We start from the raw sequence: 22,666 nt of genomic DNA on the forward strand, positions 1-22,666 counted from the left end.
TTGCAGTAGATTATGATAAATAATTTTTTTTCCAGCATATTTTTAGTGTACGAAGTCAGTCATATTGGGCTTTACACCTCACTTAACTGTTAATAACTTTCTTTTTCCTTGCAAGAGATTTCATGTTCTATTTAAAAGGATGCAGCAGTATTGATACATATAACACTGTATAATTACACATATGCATACACTGTCACTTTTTCTAACAGAATTTATATCTTTAGCAAGGATCCCCCCCCACCCCCTTCTAGCAGCCTTCCTCTCTTGATTTTATTTTCAGTAATGGGAATTATGAAGTAGATCAATTTTACGTTCACATACCTAAGTATGAAGACATAGAAACTTAACCCATTAAGTGTTTTCACATCATCACATTTCCCAAAGCAACCTAACTAGAATACTGCACACTTTGACGCTAACCAGGCAATTTTCCTGCCTCAGATTGTGGAGAATCACATTGTATGCAACCGTGTGTGGCCATTCTGCGTCCTTTGAATATACTCAAGAAGCCAACTTGGACATGGAATAACTAGCACTTAATGTACATTTACTTTAAAGGCACCATGCCAACATTGTTTTTATCCTCACAGCAATTTAGGTAGTATCACAACTACTTACCACTTAAAAAAATAAAAAGATATTTACAGTATTCTTCCTGCATGTGTGTCTGCAGGCCAGAAGCGGGCACCAGATCTCATTACAGATGGTTATGAGCCACCATGTGGTTGCTGGGACTCAAACTCAGGGCCTTTGGAAGAACAGCCAGTGCTCTTAACCTCTGGGCCATGTCTCCAGGCCCCATCACTTTCAGTAAGTGATTCAGGGATGCTCAAAACCCAATAGTAAGTGGGTGATTGTCCAGCACTTGGGACCAAATCAATGATATCCACATGGTTTCCAGAGAACTGTTTTGCTTTGGATTTTATATTTGAGACAGGGTCTCATTACATAGCCCTAGCTTTTCTGGAGCTGGCTTCAAACTCAGATCGCCTGATTTTACTTCCCTAAGTGATGAGATAAAGGTGAGCTCCACCACATCCAGCTCTTAAAATAAGGTTCAGGAATGCTCTGTGCATTCAGCTTGAGGTCTGGGCTTTTACTGTTGGGCCATGACCTACATGATGTAACTAGACAGTTTTATTATTATACAAGGTAAGAGGATGTCAAACTCGCTTTCCTAAAGCTCTCATGCCACGTGGCTGCCTGTGGTGAACCTTCTTCTGTTGGACAACTCTTACATTAGGGAAGAGTCTCCTAATGTATTCCTCAGACAATGGTCAGGCTCAGGTGAACATAGTGCAAGGGGAAACCATTAACTGATGTTCTGAAATATTGAAGAATCCTTTATTATTTTCTCTATTGTTTTTAGTGGACATGGTACACTGAAGGCACACAGTCTATGGTTGGTAGTGTGAACATAAAGAAATGTATTTGAATAGTATCTTTAAAATATTTCAAATTTTTATTAAATATTTTTATTCAGTTTTAAGATCACAGTTAAAGTACTTTAGCATGTTATACACATGACTTACATGTGCAATTTTTAGAAATATCAAATTAGATATAAGATTTTGAAGAAATTATATAAATGTGTATATTGACTTTTACTACACATACATCTAAGAAAGCAATAATTCTGTTGTACCATTAACTGGAAATCATTTATTACATGGCATGTTTACACCAACTCTAAAGAGAACCAAGCCAATTTCCAAAGCAAAATGAAATAAAAATAAAAATGAGCGAATCGGTCATGCTGAGACTGTCAACAGACTTTAAGACCTGGGGTCAAATGAAACTATGGTTAATTAATGACACGTATGTAAGCAGTTCAAACCTATGAGAACCAGTTTTTAACCTGGTGTGTGGAACCTCAGGTTTCATCAATCTTTGACAAATTCCTGAGAGCCAGAGGCTTTTGCTTAGTACTAATGACATGAAAATGTGGCTGAACAATTGCTAAGCTCAAGGTCCTGAGCCTTCCCAACCCTAGGTTCTGTTGCTCCGAGAGCCCAGGCACTAACGTGAGGTGTCAGGAGACAAGAGCAAACACCTTCTGGCAAGCAACAGAGAAGTCAGTGACGTTGCATGGAACATGAGTGTCTCTATGATTTAGGTTAGAGCTTGTGAGGTAAGATTCGTGTTGTGGGTGGGTTTGGAGGCATTCAATCAGACCCTTTTTACTCAGTCACCAGTTCTGGCCCAAGTTATCAGAAAATCTTTGGAAGTAGTAGTAATGTTCACAAAAAACTAGTTCTGTGCATGAAAATAAAATCAAAGGCATGATCAGTTTGACCACTGGCTGCCAAGAAAGAAACAAAGAAAACCAACAAAACAAAAAACAACAAAGCAAAACAAAACAGTGGCCACAGAACTTTTAACTCTACAAAGTTCCTCTTGCAAATTTATCAGTAAAAATCACATCACCACATATAAAATTTGGTCAAAAGAGGAAAAATTTCCTCCCTCATAAATGTATATTTATATATCTGAAGGAAAGGGTAGCACAGATAGGTGCAGATATACAAAGAAGTCAAACGTATGTCATTTACTTCTGTTGCTTCTTTGTTCTGAAATGTAAGAAGGTAACACTGTCCCCACAGAAAAGGACAGTCATTCAGCATGGGGTACAACCAACTTAGCTCTCACTTGCAAACACAAGCAAAGTAGTCCATCAAACCCTGACGCTTCTCCAGACACATGGTTCCATGAACTACACAGCTGCTTGCTTCATTATACACGCTGTTAGTTAATCTAAGTAAGACTTTAACAATCCCCAAACTCAAATAAAACCAAGTCCAGTCTAACTCTTTGGGAATGCCTGTATAAACAGAAACAACATCTAATTAGCAATTAGTACACTTTGCATAAAGTGCAAAAACAAGGATGTGTGGGGAGAATCTAAATTCAATTTCCACCTAGCAGTCACTCCAAACACTTTACAGGTCAAATGTGATAAGCACTTGCTTCTACTGCCCATTGCAGCAAGGCGTTGTTCTTTCTGGAGAAGCCGGTTTTGTGAAGTCAAAACACTGTAGTGATAAATTGTGGCACTGAAGGTAGAGGTGAGAGACAGACTTATGAAATTAACTTTGAAAGCCGAGGTAGCCCATGAGGATTGGCCTTAACTGAGGGCTCTGTGGAGCAGTGCAATCAAAAGTGAATCTCAACAGATTCATGTCCACCCAAACATTTCCCTTAGAAACGATGACTCCAGGCCTCCCCTGATGAACAGGTGGTGCTTCTCCTCTGTTGAATGGGTGCTGTCCTCCAACCTTCAGCTGCTGGTCTTCAGAACACTTAGGACGCATACAGTAGTTTAGCAGGCAGCATGGTCCCACTGCTTCACATTAATATCAAATGCCAAGCTTGGAACAGAGCTTTGCAGTATTCCCCACCCCACCCTATAAACAAAACGTGTCATTCAGTTTTCAGCTAATGTCTGTTCCATAGCAATTTATAATTTGCTTGAGAGTTTACATTGGTGCAAACACTTCCGTATGCTGAGCCAAAGACTGCAGAGTGCAAACACATTTATGACTTAGCAAAACATCTGACTAGTAAGAAAACAATAGGGATTCAAATACATCAAACTCCAACCCCCAGGCGGGTTCAGATGCTCCTTTCCACTCATAGTGTTGCCATCATTTTTCTCTAGTAACTGTAAAAGCAGGAAGTAGAACAATGATATTATGGGAATTATTTCAACATGGCTTCTGAGCAACATCTGACAAAATTAAATAATTCCTGATACTTGTGGGGAAAAGGCTGCCAGAATGACAAGATCAATCAAGAGGAGGCTGAATGAATTAGGAATTTTGATTCACCACCTGAGACTAACCTAATTTAGGGACAAGAACATGTAGTTTCCAATGTAACTGTGGGATGTTTTCCTTTGCCTCATTCATTTACAGTACCCAAACAAAACTTCAAGGATGTCTTACAGTATTTTCTTTCACTCAGCTTAAGAGCTGCAGTTTTAGTTACTATAATATATTCTAGACACTTCAAAATTACATTGGAAATACCAGAACAACTAAAATAAATAAAAGACTAGAGAACGCTGGAAGAGTTCTACGCTGGCACCTGAGACAGGACCTTCCACTTCCAGCACTGTAGAGAAGGGCAAGGACAACTTTCAAAAGTTTTATATACAGGTTTGAATCCAGAAATTAAGCTTAAAAGCATAAATATTGACAATTTCAACTAAATGCAAAGTGGTTTCAAAAAGATATGCTACAATGATTTAGAATAGAACAAAGCAGAACAACATTGTATTTTGGTTTACTTGAGATATACATAAGGTGCAACGACTTGTTTTCTTGAGGATGCGGTGAGACAAATGTTAGTGTAGACGGTGCTTGCCAGCAGATCAAAAGTACACATCAGAGCAATACAGCAACACCGTTTTCCAGGAGAGAAGTGAAATGGAGATGACAACACTAAAAGAACAGAGTACAACATAATGGACTGAAGGATTTGTGCTAACAAATGTTACCTGAAAATACCAACACCCCTCTCCAGCAGATTCGGGGCATGAGAGCACAGCTACTGAAATCAAGACCTCACTTGTAGAACTATAAAGCTTTGCAGGATTTCTGCTACTCTCAGTGCCTAACCGCTTAAAAATTAAGCATTTCTACAAAAAGGTTTGTTTTTAAAGTATCTGAAAACAGTCATATCCAGTAAGCCCCTCCCATCCCCACCCTCCCTAAGGGAAAAGCCACTGGGTTTTAGGAAAAGCAGACCAGGTAAGATATTAACCACGTAGAAAAAAGTCATTTCTTGTTTGCTTCTTCTTCTTCTTCTTTTTTTTTTTTTTTTTTTTTAAAAAAAAGGTCTCTGGAATATACAGCAATCTCTTAAAGGACTCTAGTGAAATGTATTCGGAGGACTGAAGGAGGGTGCTCTGGCAAAAATAGATCTAATCTACTGTGTTCTAGAGAATAACAAGTTAGTACCATTGTCAAGATGCATGTTCTGCACCAATGCAATTGTTGGTTTCCTACTTTTGTTATAATTTTTTTGGGTTTTAGCTAATTATCATGTTTAAATCACTGCTAGCAAGTGGTCCAAAACTCCAACAGCCACCAACATCAGGACCCAGCAATTTCCAAACATTCACTTTTTTTTTGTTTTGAAATTTAGAAAATATTATTAAAAGTTATCATAGTAAAAAAGAGTATGTTAAAATCTGGGGCTGTTCACTTGATTTATTTCTAGGTGAATGGGGTTAAGCTATACCTACTGATTTACCTTTTATAATTCCTGCTTCCTCCATTCCCAAAATGACATGAATTTTTGAGGGCACAATTCTAATACTCTGCTGCCCTCCCTACCTGCTTTGGAAAAAGAACAACAAACAAAACAAACCTCTATCTTTTTCAATCCTGTTAGTATTGTTGTACATATTTTCCAGCACCGGAACTGAAGTAATATCTACAACCACAAGAAGCTAGACCTAGACAGTATTAATATAGTCATTTTATATGGCTATTAGGTCAAATTACAATTAGAAAAAAAATCATCATTACAATTCAGTCAAGTATAAATAAGAAAGCTAGATAAAACCATGTAAACTGTCACCATTTAGAGATCTAATTCAAAAGCTTCAAACTCCAGCTAGCACTATCAAAACTCCACCAGTTTGAAAACTATTAAAAATTATTGCTGGGATCCAAAAATTAAAATTTGGGTAGTTTGTGCTGTGCTGCAAGAGTGGGGAAATACTTTGTGCTGTGGAACAAATACCCTGTAAAATCTGTAGCCTCAGATTAATTTTGATGTATCACTTTGCATCTGTTGCTAGGAAACAAGACACTGTGAACGTCAGGTGGTTAAGTCAATATGTTGAATGTTGTAAGCCAGTTAATCCACTTGGCACTGGCATATGGTTGGTTTTATGCTTAAAAGCAACAAAACATAAAGAGGAAACAGAAACTTGTAGGTGGATCTGACTGAGAGGCGCACTTCACACACACCTCCCCCCCTTCGTTTACTCAATACCTCCTCAACAATACAAACTCCAAATGGCTTCTAAAATCTGCAGTGCCTATGAGGCCGTGCATAGCAATCGCAACCCGTCAAGTCTGTCTGTCATGGATGTAAAAGGTCTGAAGCTCCAAGTCCATATGAAGTGAGCATCTTCAATGTGTTTAGAATAATGAAGTAATACTAAGGTCACTTCTGAATAATATTTTTGTCTTTTTTTTTTTGTTTGTTTGTATGAACGATTCATTGGTCACTTAGACCGCTGTGTAAAAATAAAAGAATCCTCAAGGCATGAAAACATCAGTAATCTGTAATCTGCAGGATGCTTCCCCTGTCTGGGAAAATATTTGCCACAATTTGCCCCAAGCAAATTCTTCTTGGTCACTCAAGGCTAAGAAAAGAATTCAGATTGTAAGAATTGTAACATTCTTTCTCAATCTCAAAATCAATCTCTCTCTCTCTCTCTCTCTCTCTCTCTCTCTCTCTCTCTCTCTGCCAGCAAACTACCACTACCACTCTGGTGGCAAATATAAAAGTGCAGAATATATGGACCACGAGGCCGAGCATACACCGCTAACAATGGTACGTCTGCCTGCCCATGCTGCTTGGGAGTCTCTGGTACAGGCTTTTTAATATTTATTCTACAATATAAATGTAGGTATAACCTATTATATAAACCATCTTAGAACTTAAATCTTCATGTACAAAAGACTAAGAATATCTAATAATAACTAGTGCAGTGCGTCAGGGTTTTTTTGTTTGTTTTGAAAGAATAACTAGGTAATATATGAAACTAGTTTCACACTCTCTGGTTGGTAAAAGAGATGCTGGATGAGCTACAGCAAAGGCAGCCTTTTACCAAGTCACCACTGTTCACCATCAAAAGCTTCCCTTCCATGTAAGCAAAGGTCCAGAATCACTTTGCTTTTGCTCAGTATCACACAGTAACACTGCCCTCAAAATTGTGGCTTCTGAAACAACAAATGGGCCCAAAATGCTAAATTCGGCTTCAAGTGATTCTGGGCCGTGTGGGGCAACAAGCACTTGTCTGCAGTCTGTACTTCCCACCACATGGACTCGCTAGCATCCCTGTAAAGACAAGGCTAGGGTAGAAGGTAAAGCACAATGTTTTACAATTAAAGAGCGTGTCACTGGTCAGCGCAAGAAATAAGTACAGGAGCCTGCGACATTTCTTTTGGCTGTCCATCATGGGTGAGAGGAGTTGGTCTCTGACCTCTGTAAAACAAGAGGGGAAAAAAGTCATTTACTTAGGGCATGTAGTCTGAGATAGGCAAGAACAAGAAATGATAAGAACTTTCCATTGTCTCACTCAACAATAATTAATTGCTACTTAGTCATTTAATTAAAGCTCGTTTTGTCCTTAGAATGTTACTTTGTTCCTTCCTTCTCCTTTTCTTTCTTTTCTGAACAGTCCTGTCACCTCCCCTTTTCCTACAAAGTATTTTCTTGTTACCATTCAAAGCTAAGGCCTTCCACTCTGTAGAGATAAAAACCTGAAATACCCACAGATCTGAGTAGTTGCTTAAGAAAATGGAAACCTTTCAGCAAAGAGTGATATTCTATGGTAACATCTTCTACTTAATGCATGGATATTTCTAAACAACACTTTTTGGTGTTCAATGTGTCCAAAGAGGAAACTCTTCTATTTTGATGGGAAAATACCCAGGTTCATTTTTTTTTAAGGTGGATAATATACCTAATTTAAAACTTAAGTTCTCTTAAAAAAAAAAAAGAGCCCGAGACTCAAACAAAACAAAAAGAGCAAAAATAAACAAGTAAAGAGGCAGCATGAGGTGGGAATGTAAACTTGTACAAGCACTCTGGAAAGCAATCTGGTAATTTCTCAGACAATTAGGAATAGCGCTTCCTCAAGATTCAGTTATACCACTCCTAGGCATATATCCAAAAGATGCTCAAGTATACAATAAGGACATCTGCTCAACCATGTTTGTAGCAGCTTTATTTGAAATAGCCAGAAGCTGGAAACAGCCCAGATGCCCCTCAGTTGAGGAATGGATACAGAAATTGTGGTATATCTACACAGTGGAATATTACTCAGCAATAAAAAACAAGGAAATCAAGAAATGTGCAGGTAAGTGGTGGGAACTAGAAAAGATCATCCTGAGTGAGGTATCAAAGAAGCAGAAAAACACACAGGGTATATACTCACTCGTAAGTGGCGATTAGACATTTAATATAGGATAAACCTATTAAAATCTGTACACCTAAAGAAACTAATCAAGGAGGAGGACTCTGGCTAAAATGCTCAATCCCCATTCAGAAAGGCAAAGAAGATGGACATCAGAAGGAGAAAACAGGGAACAGGACAGGAGCCTGCCACAGAGGACCTCTGAAAGACTCTAACCTGCAGGGTATCAAAGCAGATGCTGAGACTTATGGCCAACCTTTGGGCAGAGTGCAGGGAATCTTATGAAAGAAGGGGGAAATAGTAAGACCTGGACAGGACAGGAACTCTACAAGGAGAGCAACAGAATCAAAAAATCTGTATACAGAGGTCTTTCCTGAGACCTCCAAGAACCATGCTTGAAGATAACCTAAAACCCCTGCACAGATGTAGCCCATGGAAGTTCAGTGTCCAAGTGGGTTCCACAGTAATAGGAACAGGGACTGTCTCTGACATGAACTGATTGGCCTCCTCTTTGACCACCTCCCCCTGAGGGGGAAGCAGCCTTACCAGGGTACAGGGGAAGACAATGCAGCCATTCCTGATGAGACATGATAGACTAGGATCAGAAGAAAAGAAAGGAGGACCTCCCCTATCAGTGGACTTGGGGAGGGGGTATGCATGGAGAAGGGGGAAGGAGGGTGGGATTGGGAGGAGAGAAGGGAAGGAGCTATGGGGGGGGGGATACAAAGTGAATAAAGTGTAATTAATAAAAATTAAAATAAAAAGAACAACAACAACAAAGAGGCAGCATGAACCTTCCATATGACAAAATTCCTTCCATATGTTAAAGACAAAATTAAGTACTGACACTGAATTTTAAATGGGAAGCACATCCAGTCCAATAGTTGGGCCAAAGTCAGTATACACAGAGGGAAATTTTCTGACAGAAATAGAGAACTCATGGAGGCTTCTCTCATTTGGATTGAATTTGTGCCAAAACACAGCTGATTTTTCACTACTTTGTATGTTTATATAAAAAGTATACCTCATGGTTATTAAAGTCCTATTTAAAAATATTACTAATTTCAGCCAACTTTCTCATCCTAAGGCAACATGGGTGAACCCACAAGCCGGCCCAGACAAGCACACTGAGGCTGCCACTGCTCTGGCCTGTGGTGCATAGCACAGCACAGGTTTCATCCTCTAACAAGCTCTTCTTCAGAATACACAGAACAAAAGCGGTTGATATTAAAATGCAGCAAACTATACGCTGTAAAAAGGAAAAAGAATACTGATATATACAATACTTGGAGTATACAAGACACTAAAGATACTAGGAACAAATATCTATTAATTTATTCATTCATGTGTGGCTGCTGTTGAATACTAATTGTCCAGTATGTTCAACTCTTTCTTCAAGAAAAATGGTTTGAAGATGCTGGTTTGTGAACTTTATGATTGTCTAGTTATATTTAAAGGTAGGATCAATGCTGGTCTTTCTAATAGGAAGTGATAGGAAAGAATTAACATAGCATTTTTCTATGCCTACACTTTGCATGGGGCATGTTGCAGCAGCAGCAGGGTGTTTGAGAAAAGGGGACGAAACACAGGGCCAGGAGGCCGAACAGCAACTCACCTGTGCGGATGTACAAAGGCAAGCATGTCCTAATTAGGATGGGGCCAGTATTTCCATGAGTGTACAGCAGGGCTGTGGAGGGCAGGGGTAGGTTTGCTGAGAGTGGAAATGCTTATGTGGGTTTTCTGCTGTTGTAAGCAAGAGGTCATATAAAGCTAGCTGACAGACAAGGATGCAACCACAGTTGTGTGGACATGAGAACTGCTGTGTTGCAGCAGTGAGGGGACTAAGGCTGTTCCTGAGCGCTTTATCATGATTCTAGCTGAGTATGCAAGTGGAGAAGCATCATCTCTCTCACAGACTTAGCAGATCCCAGCAATGTCTGTCAGCGCTCACTCACCAGTGGGAAGTCTCAGTGCACTAGTGAATAGGAATGTGACTTCTGGAGATATCTGGAGGCTGATGTGAAGGAGCAATGGAATTGACAGTTAAAGGACCAGAAAGAGATAGAGCTATTACTAAGGCCTTCAGGTTCACCTGAAATTAAGAGGGGCACAAAGCTTCAGCACACTGCAGATCTGTATAGTTACTTGTCGGTGGGTAATCCATTTTGAATAAAAAAGTAAAACACCTGGGTTCACAAGAAGCCCTTCTTTCTTTCCGAAAGGATCCACTGAATAGCAGAAGATCCAATTATAAACTCAGAACCTAATGTCCTCTCTATGGGTGCTTTACAGAGTTCTAACAGTTATCATGACTGATCTTGGCTCAGATCCTTACAACTTTTGATTCTTTGGGGATATCATCATGTTCAACATAAGGTGAGGAAACTGAGGTACAGATCATACGGTTGAAGAAAAATAATGGGTTTCTGTCAGCCATGAGTCAGATGTCGAGATGGACCCTGCCTTGAACACATAGTGTTTCAGTGGAGTACTCTCATGGCTACCAACACCATCCTTAGCACTGTGCTGTCAGTCATCTATATAACAGCTCCATGAGATGAGTGCCACTGTAGTGTTCTAAGTGAAAAATGGTCCCCGTGCAACTTGGGGAGGTTGTGGAATCATCTTTGAGAGATAGAGCCTTGCCAGAGAAAGCATGTGATGGGGGAGGGTGCTTTGACTGTTTAGTCTTTCCCTACTTCGTTTCCTCTCTGCTTTGTTCTCATGGTTGAGATGGAGTACTCAGTTAACTGCTCCTGCCATCATAGCTGCTTTCTGTTCCATGATTCCCCACCATGATGGACTCTCATCCCTCTAGTACTGTAAAGCCCTTTCTTTTTAGAAGTTGCTTTCGTCATGGAGTTTTATCACAGGAACAGAGAGTTAACAAATACAATCACTCCCAATTTATACAAAACAAATGCTGGGAATGAGAGAGGGTAATCATCATGGATTACAACACAGGATACTGTGTTGTTCTCCCCTCACACCTCGGCTTCAAGGTTTAGATATTACTGCTTCTTCACTTATGGAAATAAAGTTTGGTCATAGGACATTACAATATTCAGAAAAAATACCTAGTTTCCATGTTTGCTAAAGTTTCCCATATTGCTAATTCACATGTATACTTTGCAACAACTCATAAGTAACTGTGCCCTTGAACTGAGTAGGAAACCCAAAACATTGTGAACAATGCTAATCACTTCTGAACTGGTCAGAAGTGCTTGATTTCCACACTACTTCCTCCACTCACATTTGATCACTCACCTGTGCACATTCTCCATGGCTGCAACCTCAGCCAGTGCAGCGAGGCTAAAGAATGCAGACACAGCAGGCATTTCTGGAGTAGTGCTCCGCGGCTCCTCAACCACATTGTGTGAGCAATCATCACCACAGTATGTCTCGGTTACTTTAGGGAGACTTCTCTGCAGTTGCTCCTTTGGTTTGTCATCTGAAACAAAACAGAAATCTATCATGGGGGGATCCTTCAGAGGACACTGAGGAAGCACCATGCCAGACAGTGTGGCGAGCCATCTTTCCTGTCCATGTCTGCTACCTTCAAAAATAAGTGTATACAGAGTCTCTTCCTCCAATGTAATAAATCACCTGGTGGCTTGAATTAGCCTTGTAGAAAGTGCTAGATATATATTTAGTTTCTCTAATTCATTGCTTTGACTACTAATAATCTGGCTTGTAGTGACATGAATAGAACACAATGTCACACAGACCCATCTAGTAGCTTTCAAAGTCTAGGCTCTTCTGGAATTTACTTAAGGACTGTTTTGGGGGATGTTGATGAAAAGCGGCAACAACCATAAAGACTACCTTTGCTTTCTACCTTTGACACACACTTGCAGAAACAGCTATGGCTTCAGACCATGAAAGTTAACATGTGTGGAGGAGAAAGTTGCAGAACACACCAGATTTTTGTTGGAAAACGACACCTGGCTTATTATAGTCACTTGTTGGCCAATGCACAGCCATGGTGGACACCTTGCTGGCTCTTACAACCTTGACGTAAAGATCTTACTTCTTACCCAAAGTACCTCCTGCTGGTGATACACGGCCATCTGCAGTCCTGACAAGGTGTGTGATCTTAGTTTTTCTTGCTTTTCTCTTTTGGCTGCCCACCAAAGGTTCTTGCATTGCTGTTGGCTCTGGAGTGTTGGGAATGGATAGGGCATTTTTAACCTTATAAGCAGGCTCTGTGGTGTTTTTATCTTCTGAAAATATGGCTGAAATAGGATAAAACATAGTTATACACAAGGTATCGGCACCATTCTGGAAAAGACATTTTTTCTACATGGCTGACCCATCTGAATGGGGAATTTATACCCAAGAGTTTTCAAAACATTGACAGAAGAAAAAAAGAAATATTTCCACAATTTGTTTACTATTTATTTAATTTTCCTTAAACCTGCACAGGATTCAGATAGTCTCATCCCACCAATGATCTACATCCCCAGCTCCTGATTTCCCTTTTATCAATCCTTGGATCTGGTAAGCTTGGGTGGGGTGAAGGTGTTAACACATGCAAACCTTCCACCTGTATCCTAAGAGATCACAAGTTCTAGGTGTGATCAGAGCACCTTTCTGAGATCTTCTGCATCACTACAGTAGTCTTGTGAAGACACAGAGACTAAATATGCATTTCTTAAACTCACATTCACAGCTGGGACATTTACCTTTAAGTCCCAGACTAGAATGAGCAAAAAAGAAAATGGTGACGCTTAAACTTTTCAGTAAGGTTAGGACAAACCTTGGTAGTTTCTTTCTTTCTTTTTTTTTTTTTTTTCATTTTTTTTCAAATGAAACTTTGAATTCTAAGACACAGTGAACGGGCTTAATGAGATAATTGAATGAAACAGTTCATGGAGAGATTGGGTTTTGGTACTGTAATTGCAAAACCAATAAATCATTTAATAACACAGGACTGAATTCTCAGTGACTCTCATTGAAAGTAAAGAAGGGGCAAGCCATAAAGCTTTCTTCTTTGATTTTGATTACATGAGAATACTTGTCTTACACACTTATTTCCTTAGGCATTCCTCTTTCCCATCCTCTTACTTTGAAATAAAAAAAGAAAAACATATTTATTAGTGCAGTAAACATTAAAAAGTAAATATAATGTGGGACTGGAGAGATGGCTCAGCACTTAAGCTCAATGGCTGTTCTCCTTGAGGACCTGGGTTTGGTTCCCAGCACCCATGTGGCAGAATAGCCCTCAGTAATTACAACCTCAGGAAATTTAATACTGCCTTTGGATCTTGGTATGCATGAGGCACACATGTGAATCACTGACATACATGCAGCTAAAACACCCATGAAAACAAATAGATTTTAAAAAACAAGGCAATCAAGTTTCATGATTGGGACTCTTACTCTCTTTTTAAATGCCAGTGGTTTAAAGTCTGTGGATTAAAAAAAAAAAAAAAAAGGTAAGCATTTTTTCTGTCAATCTTAGTGGCCATTCAATCTCATATAGGTAGACATGTAATTTTATTTTTTCAAAGAAAAGGGAAGACTAGGTCAGGATATCAATATTTGACACGAAAAAGTCTAAAAACAAAAAGCAAAAAAAGTATAAATTGGATGATGGAACTGAGGGTAGGCACTGACTTTGTTATATATATGTATATATTATATATATATATATAGTATATATTGTGTATACTATACACCAATAGTGTATAGTATACACAATATATAGTGGCAATAGTGGTGCACACCTTTAGTCCCAGCATTTGGGAGGCAGAGGCAGGTGTAATTTTGAGTTTGAGCCAGCCTGATCTACAGAGTAAGCTCCAGGACAACCAGGGCAATACAGAGAGACCCTGTCTTGAAAAACCGACCAAGCAACCAATCAGCCAACCAACCAACCAAAAATCTTCTATGTATAGTATAAAAAGAGAGCAAAAGGAAAATCCAGAAATAATAGCTCTAGGTATGAGAAATATACTTGCTGATATAAATACTCCTCTAACTTGAATTGAACATGTTGATCTAGCTCTTTAGCAAGTTTTAGAAGGAGCCTTGTGAAAGGAGGACTGCAAATTATTAAGATGTTTTGGCCTGGAAATTATTGTGATAGATCTCTGAAATGAGGAGGTTTATTTACACTCCAAACGTGGAAAAATCACTCCAATTCCACCAAAATAGAGTACGGATTTCTTTTTGCCCTTGTATCAGTATCTCAGTGCTACAACACATAGGGGCAGGCTTAAGGCAGCAATTACTCATTTAACAACATTACCCCCAAACACCTGTTAAACAGTACTTCTAAGTACTGAATCCACAATCAGAAAAACAAAACAAAACAAAACCCTTCTTAAAATTTTAGACCTAGTCGCAATTTCAAGGATTGAATAGTTTTCATTGGTAGGTACTCAGGCTCAGACTATTTGTAATTTGCTTCTTAGCTTAGCATAGGCCAATAGAAGTATATGTGTAATTAAAAAAAAAAAAGCTCTAATTAAGAAAACACTACAATTTGATTAGAAATATCTCAAAGAAGTTTAATGACTATATAGCCTTAAAACACAAAACCACTGGCCAAAAACAAACAAACAAACTAGAACCTGTGTTAAGAAGGGCAAAGCAACAGTTCCAAAGGTGAAAAGTACATTGTATCCGGAAAAGAGCCAAGGAAGAGAAAAGGCCCAGCAATTTGTGATAGGTCATCTGACTTCCAGAGATGACAGGATCAGAGTCAGCAGCCACACAGCAGGATTCTCCTCTTGAACTGCAGTTTACTAACTGTGGGATCATTGGTCTCTCCATGTAAGACTGAACTGGGCTAGATTAGCTTTTAGGAAGACACTTAGACCTAAGAGGGTGGATTTGCCACATGGTTTGCAATAAGGGTCCTATCAGGGAAAAATCAGCCTCTAAGCCAGCTCCAGGGTCCCAAGTGGGAAGGACACCTGCGGATTAGCATTGTTTTTGTTGATTTTCACAAGTGAGACCTAAAGTAATTGCATTCTACTAAGTACTTGCTCTTTTTAAAGTCTCTTCAAGATGACCTGATAGAGACACATTAGAGACCAAAGGCTGCTAAAGGACTGGGAATGGAAAGAGAATTCAGGTCCACAGGCACACAGGAGGAGTACATCAAACAAAGGACAAAAACAACAGTCAAGTTCTAGATGTCAGCTAATTAGGAGAAGGCAAAGTAGTAACACGTTACAGACAGGCAAGAAAGCATCCATTGGGATTTTGTGTCAGCGCCTCAGAATGTATTCACACTGCTTACCCAAAAGTTTCATCTAAACCATGATCAGATCTAGAAGTAATCATGGACCTTGTGGATGATTCACACGAAAAAGGTATGGAATAAGATCGTGCTAGACAGTTAAGAGAGTGGAGAGTTAAAGGTTTTGCCCCATGCTTTAACCTGAGATTAAATCCAGAAAATAAAGCCATGTGCAGTGGCAGATGCAAAGGGTCAGCCTTCAGCTAGAATCTCCTAAAACAGAAAAACTGAGGAAGGTAACAGTGAGTCAAATAAGTAGTCACCTATGAAAAAAAACAGTATTCAGCCACACCAACTCAAAGCAAAACAAGTGAGAGACAGGGCATGTGGGGCACAAAGTGAAACAGCTCAGGGAGGAAACCAAGCCCCCTTTTCCTTATTCAAACAAACGGAAATGTGAGAAAAGAAAGACTTTGCCATCCAAAAGCACGTTAGTCATTTCTCTTTGGGCTTTTAATTGAACACACAAAATTACTCAAATACACTGGAACAAGTCCACAGGGCTAGTTTTCACACTTGACAATAACCACAGCACATGTGGAGTGCATCATCTGAGGGTGATAATGCAGCTCACTCCTGGAACCACATTAGGACCGTGGCAGTAAGAGACTGCTTTGTTTTCCAAACTACTCCCCAAATGTGAAGCGTAGTCTTTGGGAAAACAGTGCTGTACTTGGACTGGACCCCAGGAGGCTACTAGAATCAGGAATTTACATTCCAACTGGGAAATTCAAAGTTGCATTAAAATCATTATGGCTGTATTTGAAATCTCATTGCCTTTGGTTGGTCTCTCATGAACTGAAACAAGTCAGATGCCAAATGAACTAAAAGAGATCAGAATGAAGGACCAGATATATGATCCTTGGAGACTTTGCTGGAGTTACAGAGCAACAGTTCCAAACTTAGGGAAAAAGATCAAGTTAGCCTGGGTGCACGGATCATGTCTAAAGATCTACCTGTAAAAACAGGCCACCCTCTAACTCCTGGAATTATATTATGCAATGCAAAGAAACTACTCTGGTAGGGATTTTGCAACATAGCCCTGACTGGCGTGGTACTTATTACATAGTCCAGGATGCCCTAAAGTTCGAGGCCATCCTCCCATTTTAGTCTCCAGGGTGCTGGGCTTACAGCAAACCAAATGAGGGCTAAAAGTTGACAGATTTTAGAAAAATGAAACAGTAATGGCCAAAGTGCTTAACTAGAGAGAATTCTGGTTTCTTCCCCCTTTACATAATTTTTTTTTTTAAATCAGATGTTTGGGGCTGATAAACCCTCCTTAACTTAATGGGGTAATTATCAAAATTAAAATACTCAAAAAAAAAAAAAAAAAGAAAAGGAAAAAAGCCCTCTATGTGTCATTAAGTATTAACTATCACTATACCACCACTGTGGAATTAGAAATCTTTAGTCACCACATTCCATGGAAAGACAAACAGTGGCTAGGGTAGGTCTTCTCAGTTGACCAGAAAAATTTTGCCAATTCTAGGCCATGGGCAATTTCCCCCATCTTTTTTGTCACATGCTAAAAGTACCCTGCACAATGGTTTCATTCTATGTCTTTCTATATTTATACCCTGCACAGCAAACTTTAATAAGCAGTGATATGGCCATAGATGTAAGAAAGGATGAGACAGGGATCTAGTTAGTTCACAATGTTACCACCTGAACAAGTATTAGGGATGACATGAAAGTAAATAACCAAAACAAGTTACTTTAAGTTACTAGTGATTTTCTGATGCTCAAATTGATTTCTGTTTTTCTGGCCACTTAAAATGAATTTGCACTCAATTTTAAGTAAAAAAAAATGTATGCCATTCAGAGACGGTCTCCAAAATTTTGCTTGATATACATCAATAATACATAAGTAGTTAAGCATCACCAACAACTCTACTTATACTAAACCAATTGTCATTTCTACTTCCACCCAAGGCAAAACATTCGAATTGCTGGCTTGCTGCTACTTCTAGCATCATAGTACCCATCAGACACCAAAGGAAAATTGTCATGTGTTAAGAAGAACATGGAACTTAATGTTTATGCATGTTATTCCCAAGCACTGTACATGAATTACTTATGTGTTTAGTAGTAAAAATACAGAGTAAATTATAGTGAGATCAAGTATTTTATCCTACCAAAAGGTGCTAATTAGTGGCAGGTCTGAGAATGCAGAATTTTCTACATCACTCTATACACACACTCTGCACTTCTGCAGGGTCAAAACATATTTAAAACAACAGCACTTCAAGTGATGAATAACATGAGCTCAGATACCTTCAGATTCCTCTGACCTTGCCATTATGAAACTTATGTAGAAGATATTTTTAAAATACACAAGAAGAAAAAAAATACACAAGAAGAGATGTTTCAGTTAACGAGTATTAGGATTTAATGTTGGAAACAGTACAATTCATTTTATTTTACTTGCACTTAGGCAGAAATAATAGTCCATGGAAATTGTGAATGTGAAATAATGGGTCAGAAAGCAAACAGCATGCTGGATTTTTGGGAAAAAATGACAAAAGCAGGTATAACTTACTTAATACTGTTCCTATCAGGAAAAAAAAAATGGTTGGCTTGCAGACATGATGGTAGCAGGGATTGGATGCCTATCAATCTAGCTCCAGATTCTGTGAGAGATGCTGTCTAACGGGCATAAGGTGAAGGGTGATAGAGTAGGACACCTGCTGTCCTCTGACAGAGCACATGCAGGCACAGGTGCATATGCCCCACCCTCCACAGGTGAACAAACACACTGCTGGATGGGGGAGGGGTTGGTGTCAATCATCAAGTGCCCAATCTAGACTTAAGCAAATTCCCGGCTAGCCTAGAACACAGTGTGTCCCCAGGCTAACCTTAAACTTGTAGTACTCCTACTTCTGCTTCCTGAGTGTTGGGATTACAGAGGTGCACCACTACACTTGACCCAATTTATTCATTTACAGCAGATGGCTCATTATGTATAGGTTCAATTTTGTTGATACAAAGAGAACAAAACTTTCATATAGAGTTGTAAACTGGAATATTCAAAGATACCACTGACCAAATGAAGTAAATTTCTTCTTGTTTTTAGAGACAAACTCTCATGTAGCCCAAATGTGCCTCAAACTCACTGTGCAACTGAGGATAACATTTAACTCCCTCCTAATCTATGCCTCCCGAGTGCAGGGATGCACAACCACACTCAGCATTAATGAAGTAACTTATAATTATTCACTACAATGCTAAGTCTTTTTAAATATCTATAATGAGCATGTTGTGGGGAGAAGTCAGGTGGAGAAAGAGGCACCTTAACTTGAAGAAATTCACACCCACCTAAGGGTTCAATATATGACAGTAATTATATATAAGTAGGTATGAAAAACTTAAAAATCACATCTATACTAGAAATTATGACTAGTTTGGCTACACATATGCCTCAGGTGAATTCTGTTTCAACATACTTGGAGATACTGGGAAATGGGCAAGGGACAACAGTCATGTCAGAAATCAATGTCTATTAGCCTGCATGCCAGCTAGCCAGGTGGGGCCCTTACTTTCAGTCTTGACGCCAGTGTTCCAGCACCACGGACTTTCAGTTAAGAACAAGAGTCTAGGGTGTGAGTTGAAGGTTGCAAATCTCCTTTTATCAAACTAAATACCACATGACATACTGTCTGATGGTTAGCAGCAAACCACAAACAATTTTGACTTAAAGTGAAAAATAATCTAAATGTGAACATGTATGTCTAATGCTGGTTGAACCTACATACATTTTAAAAGACTATAAAATTATTCCACTTTTGGCTTAGACCACATATAAGTAAATAACATACTATTTTTTTTTACCTTCTGTAGGGTGAATGGCATCCAAAAAGAATTGCTTGTGTGACCATTTATCCCCACTTCCTAAAAACAAGGACAGAAAAGGACAGTGAAACTCGACACACAGATATACCCAGCACTAAACAAGGTGTGTGCAAATGACTTGAACATGAAACAACATGCACATCAAACAGAACATAATTTCAATTATTTTATTCTCAAAACTATTTGCCAGTTAAACAAATGAGACTACGTAAGATATGGATAAAAATAAGTGTACTCTGTTCTTTGTGAAATATGTTAGACAATATCTTGGCTTTAATCAAGACAATTTGAAGGTCAGTAAAAGGAAATAACAAAAGCTGACATTTTATCTACATTATATTTACTCACTGGAAGCAGAAGAAAGCAGATCATCAATATGTAATGCCAGAAGTTGGTATTAAACCGAAATTAAGTCAAAGCTGCAGTACAGAAACATACAGGGCACATACATCCACACACAATGCATGAAAGCCTCAATACAGAATGCGGACATGCTGCACTTGCCATGCAAGTTGGGTGCAAATAAGCCTCACATGAGCAGGTTTATAGTAGCTGTGACACTGACATGCAGGGCACTGAGGAAAACCCAGCCTCCAAGGTCACCTGGCTGTCCTGAGAGAGAAGTGAGGACTTATCTTTTATGTGCAAGAATGAAAATCTTGAGCTATGAGAACAGAAATCTTAAGATGAACCCAAGGAGATTCAGGGGTCCTTCAAGACCACAATAGCAATGGATGTTCACAGAAGGGCAAGGCAGTAGAGTGCCCAAGTTCCTAGAGCCATCTGGAAATAACAGTTCTGTGGCCGAAGGAGACTGAAGAGTCCATACAACAATGAAGCATAGATGGGGAAAGAGGTTACAATTTAGAGTAGAAAAATAGAAAAAGGTTTGTGAGAATTTTTAATTAACAAAGTACAGAAATGGCTGGACTTTCAAAAGCCTTTAAAACTGGAGGATTTTCAGGAGGTAGGAAAATGTGGTCACTGTATGAAAGGCTGCCAGATATGAGAAAAATAAGAATAGCCAAAAAAAATAAATGGATAAGAGGTCTGGAAGTCTAAATTATAAAATACACCAAATGTAATGAGAAACAGCAATTTTAGGATTCACATGGAACTGTGATCAAAGAGACAAGTAATGGGTTTGAGCAGGAATCTAAATGAAGGAGATTTGCATAGCTGCAGAGTCTAGAAAAGATGAAGGCACCACATCAAGAGCTACAGCACAGAAGCAAGCAAAGGGGAGAAAAGGAGGTGTGCAGAAGCTTTGCTCAAGGATGAGTCTGGAATGGAGGTGACCAAGGAACCTTAATGGAGGACAGAAGGCACCAATACCTTTTTCTGGAACATTAGGCTTCTCCTTTTTGTGCTTATATTTGCTGACAATTTTGTGGAATAAGTTCTTTTTCTGAGACTGGAAAGGACCTACAGACAATATTATAAATATATTTTAAGTTCACAATGTTGCACCAAACAATATTGTGGGTTTTGTTTTGTTGTTCTTGATTGTCATGCCCTTCTCCCTTCTGTGGAGTTAGTAAACTGAGTTGCAAGAACTGCTCTCTTACAGATTCACTCAGCCAGCAAGTGCTCAGCCCATTTGTTAGGCTTATTTAAAACTCCATAAGATTTTCCTAGGAAATGTGTTGTTGGGCAAAAGCCTCCATTACGGCTAGAACTCCCTGAGAGGAAGGCGCAGATTTAGTGGATAGAAACAGACTATAATCAGCTAACAGCAGAGAGGTGACAATTTGAAACAGAGAAGGTTTTCACTTTAGACTCCTAAATGCCATGAAGGAAAGGACAGGAAGCATGTCTCACTTCTAAGAAACTGATTTATAAAGACAGCACTTTCAGGATAACCATTGACCTGAGAATATGAGACAGCTTTTTGGCTCTATCTGAGGTTAGGAAGTGGTGGGGCTGGGAGGTGATTTGCTTAAAGAGACAGCTCAGAGTCTTAGTCCTTTTGGACGAAACAGAACTATTGTTTTCCAGTTCTGCAGCAGGTTGCTTTCTATACACTGCAGATCTTCATGTCTGAATAATTTTACATGGCTTCTGTTACCTCACCTATAAATGGGGATCATCACAGTGCCTAGCTCACAGGGTTGGTGTGAGGATCAAAAAGCACTAAGTGTCACAGGCTCCCCCTGCTGCATCTCCCACTTATTAGCATCTGAAAGAGGTTCTGCATTCTGGATGGTGGCAAATCACCAGTGGTCCCACATGCTTAGTTCTTCCACCTGCTCACTAGGCCAACCTCCCTCTTGAGCATCAGCATACAAACATTATTCCACCCAATTAAAAAACAAAAGTATTGGCATTTGCTCAAACTTCTCACATTAGTTACTGCCTCCTCCCCCAAAATCCTCTGTAGCAAAGCTGTCCTCAGAAGGGCTGCCTACAACCTTATTTTTCTGTTGTGTGTGAAACCCACCCCAACTAGGCATCTTTCCTGATGCTTAAGAAAAACCTACAATCCAAAACAATGAAAGCCAAATGATGAGTCTCAATGAACAGGGCTGTTCAGGAGCTCCCACAGTGACTGCCCACCCGGATTATACCCTCTACCTTGAACCAGGTTCCTAGGATCAAGCATTTTGCTTTGTCTCTTCCCCTGTGAATTTTTGCTTCTTTGTTTCCTTTGCTCCCTTCTCTTCTAGGCATCCCAAGCTGGAGACAACGCAGATTTGCTCCTTGTCCTCTCTCTCACTTCTTTGGAGAGCATTTATAGTATCCGCCTTAAATATCAGCTACAGGCTGATGACTCACAAATGCATCACTCTAGACAGATTTCTGTGTACTTAAAATGTGACCTCACACCGTCAAACAGGGAACTATGAGAGTCAGAGAACTGTCATGTCTACAACCTCATATCTGTTTACACTGCTCCCTAACAGTACATGTAGTCTCAATCCTACTTGAAGGATCTTTGTGTCAGCTGTTATCTGTTTAAAAATGCTCTGCCTGTATCCAAATATCAACAAGGCTAACTTGTTTACTCTTTCAGACTATCCCATCCAAAAGTTCACCCCAACCTCATGCCCATCACTTGATCTCACTTTCCCAACAACTTTTATTTAACATCATTAAAAAGCAAGCACACACACAAAACAAAAAAAGCACAAAGAAAAAGATCAATTGAAATAGAATTCACATGCAAAATGAATCACAAAGTTAAAATAGTTAATATTTTCCACTCTAGTGATATCAACCAACTACATAACATTTTATCACTTCAAAAATAAATGTCAGACCTGCTAGCAACTATCCTTCTCATCCCGCACTTCCCCGCCCCTAAGCCTCCAGTGAACTGTTTTCTATCTCCACAGGTTTGTCTTTTTAAAAACCTCACATAAGCAGTAAATATAATAAGTAGTATAGATTGTTTTTGGATTTAG

At 39.3% G+C, this 22,666-nt stretch overlaps 1 protein-coding gene across 12 annotated transcripts in view; it reads right to left on the reverse strand.

The window, feature by feature from the left end:
• Positions 1–1,317: 1,317 nt before the first annotated feature.
• Positions 1,318–22,666, reverse strand: part of Bbx (BBX high mobility group box domain containing) — a 237,706-nt gene continuing 216,357 nt past the window's right edge. For 10 of the 12 annotated variants that reach the window (XM_021646810.2, XM_060370533.1, XM_060370524.1 and 7 more), the window contains 5 exons: positions 20,598–20,687; positions 19,242–19,301; positions 12,199–12,396; positions 11,429–11,612; positions 1,318–7,227 (listed from right to left, as the gene is read on the reverse strand). In XM_021646810.2, the coding sequence (XP_021502485.1) occupies positions 7,140–7,227; positions 11,429–11,612; positions 12,199–12,396; positions 19,242–19,301; positions 20,598–20,687 (620 nt within the window). In that variant the 3' untranslated portion in view covers positions 1,318–7,139. The remainder of the gene's footprint in view (positions 7,228–11,428; positions 11,613–12,198; positions 12,397–19,241; positions 19,302–20,597; positions 20,688–22,666) is intronic. The other 2 variants (XM_060370531.1, XM_060370532.1) reach the window with 2 other exon arrangements.

Source organism: Meriones unguiculatus, chromosome 17, assembly GCF_030254825.1.
Source record: "Meriones unguiculatus strain TT.TT164.6M chromosome 17, Bangor_MerUng_6.1, whole genome shotgun sequence".
Lineage (NCBI taxonomy): Eukaryota > Metazoa > Chordata > Mammalia > Rodentia > Muridae > Meriones > Meriones unguiculatus.